The sequence below is a fragment of the Pan troglodytes genome, chromosome 8 (assembly GCF_028858775.2).
Source record: "Pan troglodytes isolate AG18354 chromosome 8, NHGRI_mPanTro3-v2.0_pri, whole genome shotgun sequence".
Classification (NCBI taxonomy): Eukaryota; Metazoa; Chordata; class Mammalia; order Primates; family Hominidae; genus Pan; species Pan troglodytes.
The window spans coordinates 39,297,124-39,308,962 of record NC_072406.2 but is presented as its reverse complement, the minus strand read 5'-3'; the positions used below and the strand labels follow the sequence as shown (position 1 = coordinate 39,308,962).

At 41.6% G+C, this 11,839-nt stretch overlaps 1 protein-coding gene across 1 annotated transcript in view; it reads right to left on the bottom strand.

The window, feature by feature from the left end:
- GAD2 (glutamate decarboxylase 2) overlaps window positions 1-11,839 on the bottom strand; it is an 88,064-nt gene that overhangs the window by 5,485 nt on the left and 70,740 nt on the right. Inside the window, exons 14-15 of the mRNA XM_009458100.5 lie at window positions 6,526-6,633; window positions 6,107-6,196 (exon numbers count right to left, since the gene is read on the bottom strand). Coding sequence (XP_009456375.1) covers window positions 6,107-6,196; window positions 6,526-6,633 — 198 coding nt within the window. The remainder of the gene's footprint in view (window positions 1-6,106; window positions 6,197-6,525; window positions 6,634-11,839) is intronic.

The following is an 11,839-nucleotide window of genomic DNA, read 5'->3' as shown; positions in this document are numbered from 1 at the left end:
TGAATGTGGATAATTCCAGCATTGAGATCTTCTGACTCTACGTTGAGTTCTTATATCCCTTCCCACCCCTTGTTCCATGGGGAGGAATGTTTCTCTTGGCCTGATCCTTCTTTCACCTAAAGCATTAAGAATGTATGCAGAGCACTGGACTCATCCCAGGGAATAAATAAGAGGAAGAATTAAAATATCTCAAGTCTGAGATTAACTTCTGAAAGTAGATCTACTAGCATATTCCAGCCAAAGGGGCATGAAATTTATCCTTTGTGTTGTGAGGCGTGTCAAGTCAACATGGTTCCTGCGAAGATAAATCTCAGATTAGAGAAGGAATTCCAAATCCACTTGGCTGCAGGAATTTAAGGACAAGTCACATAACTATTCCTTAGTTTTATTTGTATAATAAGTCACGCTTGCCCTTTAGAACTGATAAAATAATGACAGAGCTTTACTCAGTAAATTAAAGTCTCATTTAGTTTTCATGGGCAATCCAAGCAAAAATACAGAAGAATGGCACTAATTATTAAGGACAATCATCTCTAGCTTCTCAGATGAATGCAAATCAAAGGTTAAAAGATTAATGCTAACAGCCACAAGCAAACAGATTTGGGCATAAAGTAAGATTGAATCCCCTCAGTTCCTGAAGCAAGCTGAATTGTCAGAAATCACAGCTGTCTAAATACATATGACTTTTGGTTGCTTCCAGAAAATGCTGATGAACTAAAATTAGCCGGAACATGAACATCTACTTCGTTGTATATTCACTCATTGCAAATTAAGAAAGAAAATAAGATTCGGACTATTCTGATGAATATATGTGATCTGTGGGGCCAAAATAGACACTCCTATATCAACTAAGATGGGTCCAGGGTTCAAGGCCTGGCTGGAGGGCAAATTACTAAATTCCTAATGATTGAAATTCCCTAACAATAGGCGCTATGAGACCCCCTCCTTACCCTGATTTACTAACCAGACCACTATAACTCTGACTAGACAGAAGACTGACCTTACACACATTCTTTCCTGGTAAGCAATTGCAGACCTTAAGCCAGTTTTAGCAGCTTATAGATGCGGTGCACAAACTGTGTTTATGTCCTACAGTTCACCTTTTGACATGAAGAGCCAAATTTCACCTCATTCTAACACTAAAACCCTGCCCCAAAGTAAACATGGGATGTATGTTACATATATGTTTACTCATTCTGCATGTGCTCAGCTCCCTTCATAAATATGGATAGCTTTCCCCCAAAACCTACTGAATATGTATGACTCTACTGTGTGATACAGGCCCTGTGAGGCATAAAACCCAACCTGCCCTTCCTCTCTTGGAAGAGAGGGCACCTTCCACACATGCTGGAAGCTGTCTCTTCCCGGTTTGCAAACTGATATCATCAGTAAAGCTCCCCTTTCTACTATTTAGCCATCCCAGTGGTCTTTTGGATGAAATACATAGAGATTTCACTTATTTCTAGGCTTTTGTACTTTTTGGTTGGATTCTTAGTTTTCCTAAATAAAGAACGCGAGTTGAGAAAGAGTGGTTGCATGTTGAAGAATTCGCTAAAGGTATAGTCAACAAGAGCTCTTTGGGGCCTGCCTTAAGAATTTTAGGGTATTGTCTTCTCTCTTGTGCCATTAGCTTTTTCAGTCCTTTAGAAAGCAATAATCAGGGGACTTTTCCATAATTGGAATCCACATTTGTCCCTTTCAAAGAGGGTGCATAGTAAAGCATTATGAAATAAATTAAAAGATATCACAGAAATGTATTTTTCACTATGTCTTAGAAAACCTCTTTGTTTTTACATTTTGGAAGACTGCGAGAAATTTTTGAAAAATGTAAAAGCAGAATAATTAAATGAGAAATTCTAAACTGTTGGCTAGGCTTGGTGGCTCATGCCTGTAATCCCAGCACTTTGGGAGGCTGAGGTGAGCCGATCACTTAAGGTCAGGTGTTCGAGACCAGCCTGGCCAACATGGTGAAACCCTGTCCCAATCCTGTCCTGACCAAAAAATATAAAAATTAGCTGGGTGTGGTGGTGTGTGCCTGTAATCCCAGCTATTCGGCAGGCTGAGGTGGGAGAATCACTTGAACCTGAGAGGTGGAGGTTGCAGTGAGCCAAGATGGCACCACTGTACTCCAGCCTGGGCAACAGAGTGAGACCCTGTCTTAAAAAAAAAATTCTAATATGTGAAAATTTCACCAATTAAATCCTCTATTGCACTTAATAACACAGACTTTCAAAGAGTCTGTATTAAATATAAGGCCAGGCTACTTCCTTACAAATTTAGTATTAAATCCACTGCTAACCTTTGAAAAGTCCTCCAATCAGTGTAGGACTATAAAAGCTGACAGAACCAGATAATGATCAAGAATAAAAAAAATTAAAATAATAAGATAAAGAACCAGAAACACAAGAGGTGATCAATAGACCAGCCCTTTTGATTCTTGTTTGGTAAACATTGGCACAGCCCACTTGCTGCCCCTCCCTGTGTCCAAGGCATGTGTGTGGCGTCACATCCTCATAGTGCCCCAAGCATTCATCATCTGCACTGCCTCAGGGACAAAGCGCCATCTGCAAGATTATAGTCCTGACAGAGCAGCAGGAAGCACACTGACTGGATTCTCGTGTTTACCACCCTCATGAAGATATGACTGTATTTGCTTTATTAATAACTTCTGTTATCCAGATATTTGTCCCCAAACTAGTGCACTCTGGAAAAAGGCTTATGAGCCACTATTAGGTTTCCTAAATGTTGTTTCCCTTCCTTATTCTGGAATATGCCTAAGGTATTTGCTATAGACTGAATTTTTCTGTCCTCCCAAAATTTATATGTTGAAATCTTAACCCCTCAATGTGATGATATTAGGAGATAGGGCCTTTGGTAGGTGATTAGTTCAGGAAGGCACAGTCTTAGGGACCCCAGAGAGCTCCCTTGACCTCTTTCTGCCATGTGAGGATACAGGGAGAAAAAGGCCATTGACGAACCAGGAAGTAGGGGTTCCACCAGACACGGAATCTACTGGCACCTTGATCTTGGACTTTCCCGCCTTTACAACAGTGAGAAATAAATTTCTGTGCTTATAAGCTACCCAGTCTATATTAGTCTGTTTTTGCAGCCCAACCACGCTAAGATACAATTTTAGCTCAACAAACGATTTTTGAGTTCCTATTGTGCACTACAGCTATGAATCAGGCAAGATGGTACAGAGTAATTCTCTGCCTTGTCTTGTCCAGAATTTAACTTTGTTCTTTTGGTTCACATAAACTGCACAGGAAACTCTGCATTTCCCCCCATTTTGAGTCTATATCGGCCTGGACCAACAGAACTCTGTGCAGTGATGAAGATGTTCTATATCTGCACTGTCCCATAAAACAGCCATTGGGCACAAGTTGAGTGACTGAAATGTGGCTAGTGTGATTGAAGAACCAAATTTTTGGTTGAATTTAATTTTAATTGATTTAAATTTAAATATGAATAGCCACATGTGGCTATTACTACCATACTGGACAGCACAGATTATTTCACCTCAGTTCTTTTCCCTCTGGGACTGTGTGTGTGTGTGTGTGTGTGTGTGTGTGTGTGCATGCATATGAATATTTTACTGGTTCCTGGACATGATACTTTAAGAGCGTCACACTTAATAAAGAACTTTCCAGAAAGTCTGAAAAAATCATCGGCATACATGAACAAAAGTTAAACTTGGTATTCATGTGGTTCTATTTTCATTTCCAAATCTGAATTGCTGAATTCTCTTGATTACAGTAATAAAAATGGAGAAAAATCAGGAGAATTCATTTTGCAAACCCCGGAGATTTTCATATTTGAATTGTCAACAGTATAAAAACAGTTTACTAATATTCTAATTGCCATCTTCAGGAAATAATCTCCATCCCCATTCTTCATTACAGCTCACATGAGGTGCTGAAACCTAGGAGGCATTTGAAGAGTGATATTTAAATGGGGGAGCCTCCAAGTTGACTTTTGTTCAGAAAATGATGAAAAAAAATGTTTTTATTCTGTATTCCCATCTTGCTCCATCCCTCAGCCCAATGATAATGGACTGATTCAACAAATGAAATCAGCCAAACTAGTCCATGGATTCTCTTTCTGGCCAGTCAGTTCAATAAGGAAGTGAAAGGCAAAAAGAATGGAGGCATCTAATTTCTAACTGGTTAAATAAGTCATTGTTAAGAAATTTTACATTATGAAGGTATACCATAAAAATTCCAGGAAAAATAAGAATTTTTTCCTCTCAAATGACAGCAGACACCCGCACCCCCTATTCTCGTTGTTACTGCCTGCACCGATCATCTTATCCAATGTGACCTCTACTCATCCCCTCCCACCCTGTGGGCTTGATTTCCTGGAATGAACCAACTTCACAAAATCATCAAACACAACCACAGCCCCTTCCATCTCAGACACATGCACCACGGATCCTGGTTCTAGAAGCTCTCTTCCATTTTTTCCTCTAGATCAGGGGGGTTCTCTAGCTGAGGTGCATATTGGAATCATCTAGATAACTTTCAGAATCATTCCCAGACCCATCCAAGCACAATCTGATTACATTTTCAGGGTGAGACCTGGTCACTAGTGTCTTTTATGAAGTTTCTGGATGATTCTAATGTATGGCCAGGATTGCGAATCACTACTCTAATTAGGAGGCTTGGTTTAAAGACCTCAGCCATATGGAAGTTTTCTCCCGATGAGGAGTTTGATCTTGGGTTGCTTAAGGGCAGATGTTAACACATAAAAGCTTTAGTGAAGGTTTTATATCTACACAAAATCCTCTTCTTCATTTTACATAGAAGGAACTAAAGTGTTCCCAAAGGTCAGTGAGACAGCCCAAGCTCCTGAGCAGTGAGGGGACAGCCTGCGGGGCTCTTGGCAGTGACTGGAGGAGGTTCCCTCTTTTATGATAAATGAAAAGAACCCCCAAACCAACCAAATCAACTCTGAGATCCAAGTCTACATGACCATCCCTAGTTTCGCATGGGGGACAGGTCCTGCATATACCCCGCTTCAATGTGCACTGTAAACCCCATTTCACCCATGCATAAGTGCTGGGAGCAGGAGAGGATGAAAGATTAATGGTGTCTTACTGACCACAGTACAATTTAAAGCTCAAGCCCTTAGGCTCTGGATGCAGGCTTTCTGCGAGATTTTGGGAGTTATATTTTCTCCCTGTGGGTCAGTTTCTCCATCAGCAAGATGGGTGGACAATCCTTCCCATGTCAGGTTGCTCTGAGGCTTTAAGTGACCTGACACCTGATATTGAGCTGGGACACAATACACACTCAAAACAGTGGCTGTTATTATTGCTCTTTGCCCTCCTACCTTCTAGGGGTCACCACAGCTCTAAGGACACACCCAGGGTAGCCTTGACCTTGGCAGCTCAAGAGGGTCAGCAGCAGCGTTGTTTGCTAACCATTTCTGGTACCTAAAGTCTCTTTTGTGCTTGTAACTGAGCACCAGTTTCACTTGGAACATCAATGAACTTCAGCAATGTCCTTGTTGCTTTGTGAATGCCAGCAAAGGTTATCGCCTGACTACTTCTTTTAAGACATCATAAACTCACTCTCAGAAAACAAGCAAATAGAGTTGTTAAAAGTCTGCATAGGCCGGGCACAGTGGCTCATGCCTGTAATCTCAGCACTTTGGGAGGCCAAGGTGGGCAGATCACCTGAGGTCAGGAGTTCGAGACCAGCCTGGCCAACATATTGAAACCCCATCTCTACTAAAAATACAAAAATTGTCTGGGCGTGGTGGTGAGTGCCTGTATTCCCAGCTACTCAGGAGGCTGAGGCAGGAGAATCGCTTGAACCCGGCAGGTGGAGGATGCAGTGAGCTGAGATCATGCCACTGCACTGCAACCTGGAAGACACAGTGAGACTCCATCTCAAAAAAAAAAAAAAAAAAAAAAAAGAAGAAGAAGAAAAATGTCTGCATATATCAGGCTCTATATGTCCTGGCTCTGTAGGAGTCCACAGACGGGAACGGGCCCATGTACCCAGGTAGGCTGTCTCCTAAGGCCACAGGCATATGTCATAAAGAAGATGTGCACATGAAAGGCTCAATACACACATGTATCAGAGGAGCTTGGAGCACTGACCTTCGAGAGGCGACTCATTCTCTCTTCATTGTCTTCCAGAGTACGCAAGCTTGGAGGAATGTACCAGAAGCAGACATTTGTGTGCTGAGGCTACAAAGAGGAAAGGAAGATTCACATTTGGCCCAGGCTGGCAATTTTGAAAATTCCAAGAACATTTCAAATCGATGTATTCAGCATGTTCAGAACACAATTCCCACTTTTCAATCAGGAATTGCCATTGGAGGGCATGATTTTGACAACGTTATATGGACCACTTTGAGAGTTTCGTTTTTATTCCAGCTTGGAATAGCTACCCCGTCATCCACTGCTCCCCTCTGTAATCGTCCCACTTACCCGGACAGCACATCATTTACATCATATCAGTGATGAGGGTTGGAATTGACTAAGCTTTCTGAGATTGTAGAAATCCAAATACATACCTTCCCATCAAACACCATCTCATATCCTTCTCGGTTTTTTATGATGTTATATAAATACTCTGCCAACTCCAAACATTTATCAACATGCGCTTCAAACCCGGTAGTCCCCTAGATAAGAGAAGGACACAGCTCATTAAGCAGGCTAAGAGTGAGGAGGAAGCGATTTCCCTGGAGACTGACGGTCATTCTGCCGTCTCTGTCTTAGCCCCGTCTGGCACTTTCTCAACACAAGGCTGTTTCCAAAGGGTTTTTCAGCGCTATTTTCTCTTCAATGCTCTCCCCGTCAGGTGTTTTTGTTCCCTTTCATTACTGCTTTCTACACGGAACTCCTTTTCTTCCAGAGCCTCCATTCCCCAGGCAATTAGTTTGACTACTCAAGAGGAAAATGTGCCTCTGCTATTCATAGGAGTAATCATGGAAGTCATTAATAACAGGAGGGCTGAGCTACTCTCTTCCTGCAGATAAAAAGCATCACCAGAGACCCCTCAGAATGCCTGCTTAGTTCCCCTCCAACATGCACATTTTCCATTCCCAGAGCCCATCTTTGTCTGCCAGTGTACCTGATACAGAAAAAATCGGGTAGGTGCTCACTGACTTCATTGAACAAATGGATGCAGGAATTTTAGGGAGCACCCAGATGCTTTGTTAGCCTGTCGAGCTCTGTACAGTTCTCCTTTGGGGGCAGATAAATGACTCACGTGTCTGTAATGGGTGAACATTATCACTGATTTCTTTTAGTTTCTGGCTCTGGAAGCTCTGAATCCAGACTTGGGAAAACCAACACAACAGTCTTGGACTGGAGCTGTTTAACTGACATCGGGACACACAAGAGAGTTACTTTTCAAAATGGCTTTCCTCTTATCTCCTTGGGTGTTTACTGGGTGCTGATGGAGAAAGCTTAAGAGTAAAAGCCAGTGCTCATCTCAGAAGCACTTTGAACCTGCCTACCAGTAACTTCTCCAGCAGAGAACCTAGAGAAAGCAATTGTAATGGAGATGAGATGGGCCCACTTGCCTGTTTCATACAAGATCACATCATCTCAGCTAAGGGGGCCCAACATAGCCCAGTGACTTGTGACATCTGAAGCAGGTTTAAGAACAAGCTGCCCTGGAGATATCAAATGGGTTCAGAAATTCACTTCTTTGGAGACTGCTCCCCCAGGTAATCGGCTCAAGGAGGCTGATGGGTTCCTGACGCCTCCCCAGGAAGAGCTTGGGCTGATGCCTGATGCTTGGCCAGCACCCATACCAGGAGCTCTCTGCATCTATGGGTGCTAAGGAGATTATAATTGGTTTGGAATAACCTGACAGTTTGGGTTCACTTGGGATGGACTGTAGGTAGAAGTGAGGGAAGCTAATTGCTCTTCTCCAACCTGGATCCTTTGGACCAGTCTGGAGTTGGGTTTAAACTTTTGCATATCTGATCTAGGATATGGCATGACCAGCTTGCCTCTGACCCTGTCCAGCTGAATGGCTTTGGCCAACTCTCTGATCAGATGGGAATGATGATGCCTCTCTGATTTCCCATGAAGAAGAGTTTGCACTGCAACAGCAATGGGATTACTAAAGACCTCTGGTTCCCCTGGTCTGGGACCTTGCTATGGGGATGATCATGGGCCATGTGACTGCCCCTTTAGTTGGGGGCTAAAGATATACATGGGGAATGACACAGAAAACTCTAGTGTGCCCTGGGTGCCTCTCGTTCATATTGAATATTTATGGGATTAAGATCCACATTTTATTTTCAAGGTTTTGAAGGCTTTTAGGAGATTCTTCAAAATTCTTTCATTCATTAAATACTTCAGCAATCTCACCATCCAAGTGTTCAGCTGCTGCCTCTATGTGGTCTTGGGGTTTGACATCTTGAGAGCTGGTCATGATCATTCTCCGCTTCTTGAAATGCTTTTATAAACATTCACAGGCCCCAGAGACAGTGCTTTTGAAATAACTACCGAATCCCTTGCTGTTATCTCAATTTTTGCTGCTATCACCCTAGTTCAGGCTCTGTTACTTTTCACCTGGAACGTAGCTCCCAAGTCACCCTTCAGTCAATTAGACTTTCCCTCACTCTCATAATATGCACTGAACTCCTGCTCAACCACTCCGTGGAATGGCCTTCTCACAGCACTGCTGGGTGAAATCCTACTTCTTCTACCTATCCTGTTCAAGTCCTATCTCAAAGGTCATCTCTTTGTGAATCATCTTGATTCTTAAACCAGGAATGAGCTCTCCATCCTTTAAATTCCCCAGATGTGTCTGGATTTCTTTTGTGATCAGTCCTAATCTGTCTTTTATGATGGATTTCTGTGCATTTATCTTATCGTGTCTGGAAAATGAGAGCCTTCTTATCCCATTCAGTACTAGACACGATAATAGATGCTGAATATCTACTTGTTAAAATAAATTCATATTTTAGAGAGAAAGTAAACATTCATTTTCAGCAAAGGATGCCAGATGTCCATTTCCCTTTAATATTTTTTTCCTGGTATTTTTTTTCACAGCCATTTGCCAGTCCCTCTGTTATCCACATTTTTAATTAGAAAAGCTAATCATAAAAAAACCACAAGGAAAACTGACTATTTGTATGACTACATACAAACACAGAGATTTGCTATGAAACCTTGGTTGTTATAAATGAAGTCATTCCTGCAGGCCTAAAAAGGGAATGTAGGAGAATCGCTTGAACCTGGGAGATGGAGGCTGCAGTGAGCTGAGATCACGCCACTGCACTCCAGCCTGGGCAACAGAGCAAGACTCCATTTCAAAAAAAAAAAAGGTGGGGGGGAGATGTAATTTTAAGTTTATTTACTTATTTTTGTTAGCTACTGAGTTTTAGCCACCGCAGAAATCTGTCAACATTGGGAAATAATCATTAGGTCCTAGGATTATTTAATAAAATGCAGACAAAATGAAAGGCCAACTCAGTAAGAGGAGAGTCAACGGTAGGCACTGGGCCTTTGCTGATGATAATAAAAATCCATATCTTAACCAGCTAGTATGCCGCTTAGCAACCTAAATCAGGGGTCTTATTTTTTGCATAAATTGGTTCTAATCAAGTTAATTTGGACTTAATATGATGGCTGTCATCAGTGCATTTAGCTCCATTAGTCATTAGCAGATTAGTTCAAAGAATAATTTATACTTAGGCTATTTCTCATGGGGTTTATCTTAGGAGAAAATGTGGAAAACACCGAATTCTCCAGGCATGTCTGACAACAGAGGGTTTAGTGAATTAATGCTATGTTCTTCCTCCTTCTCCTCCTTAATCTTTTCCAGATTGTTTCCTCATTCCTGTGGGGAGGCAAGATTCAACATCACAGCCAACTCTTTCATGGCTCTTCTTGCGGGAAGAGGATGACTTCTTCCTTGGCCAGTGTGGCTAGAGAGAGAGCTTTGCTGTGAGAGTACAATTTTCCTCACCTTTGATCTAGATTGTAGGACTTAGCTTATTACTTTAATAATGATTATCATTTCGTTTTTCAAAAAAAAACTCACAAAGGTTTAGATTGAAAAACAAAATGGAAGTTTTTGAGGCTAGATGTCTAGATACTTGAGGTGTTTCCACAAGTAAGTAAAAGAATAAGTAACACAGTGGCTGTGATTTGCTCTTTTCATCCCCTTCCCTGGTGCCTTCATGGGGCTCTTGCTTTTATTTTGGGCTTCATCTGGTCCCGCTGTTCGATTCACACCTGATGCCCTCCATATTATTTCTCTAAGAAACTGCGCTGCCCCTGCTGGAGAGGAGGCTTCAGATGGAAAGGGAGCAGCAGAAACTGATGAACCATGAGAGAAACGTCTTCCTATAAATATCACTGATGATCATTACCGTAATAAAAACACCACAGGGGAAAAAAGCCACAAAGAATGATACTTGAAGTAAGAGAGAACTTGGCACAATATTCAGAGATCAAGGTTTCCTCAGCTTGCTACCTGATATTTACATTCATCATTTTGTAATTCCCACCAATCAATGAAATGAAAACCCTGCTCATTTTAAAGCTGCTTGGAGGTACATCAATACTTTACATTCTTGACTGCTTTGTGTTTTTCTTCCAAATGAAAGTGTCATTGCTAGCAGAATGAGTCTCCCACTAGGTGGTGGGGACCAGATACCTGTCCTTGTTGGGCTGTCAATTTTCAAAAGAGGAAGGGGGCCCGTCACCCCACCATTACCAGGCAACACAGTGGAGCTTCACTTCATGTAAAGCTCCTGATATTTAGCTTCTTGTAGCTGCCTAATATTTAGCAACATGTAAAAAGTTCAGCTGGAGTAAACAGTATTAAGGAGGCTTCCCTGAAGGATGTACAGTCCAGCCATCCTTGGAAACCACTAAAGAGTTATTTCTTCTTTAAGCAAGACCATCTTTCTGTTTAAACTGCATCTTTTTGCCAGAATGGACTTAAAGGAGATTCCATAAAATATTTGTGGGTCACATTGCTTCACTCGAAAACTCCCTCTTTTTCTTGTTAAGAACCCCATCATCTAAACTGCTTTAAGTAATTTAGGTTACTTTAAAAAAATTATAAACAAAAGCATAAGGAATGCATTGCCGTGGACATGGTTCCTACCTTTTTACACAGACTTGTGGAAGAACCCATTCACTGGTCTTATCCTGGTATACTTCCCTCCTGCTGACCAAGTTATTTGCTTTTTCTTATGGGACTGAGCATGTTACCTCTTTAAGTAGGCTATTTACACACCTTAGAGCCAAATGTATATCCACTCCACCAAGCATAAAGGACCTCATGGTATCCCAGATTTCCCTTGTGAATGTTGTTAGAATCAAAATGGAGTCACTAATGCTAAGAAAATCCTGATAGATAGAGCCAGGGAAAACCATGAAGAGAGGGTTCTCATGCCTTGTATACCAGATAACAAAAACTGTCACAGAAGACTGCAAAAATGACAACCTTGCTCAAAGGCCACCACAACCTTACATATAAAAAAATACTTCTGCAAGGACATCTGCCTAGCAATTGCCTATCCAGCCTCGGACTGGCATCACCCTTGTTATTGATCTTTGTAGCCAAGGATATTTATCTCAAAACAATTATGTAATCTTCCTCATTTCTTCCTTTAAAAACTTTTGCCTTCCTTTACCTCCTTTGAATGTGCATAGAGTTTACTATGGCACATGTATTCCTATTGCAATGCTTTATTTCCAAATCAACATCTTTTCTCTTAGAGAGACTCTCTCTGTTATTAAGGTTGACACCTTTAATCGCCCCCTTTCTCACTTTCTTATGTCAGGTTTCCTCGAACTCTCTTTTTGCATTGGAGTTTCTATAGTATATACAGCTGGCTCTGTCTATTT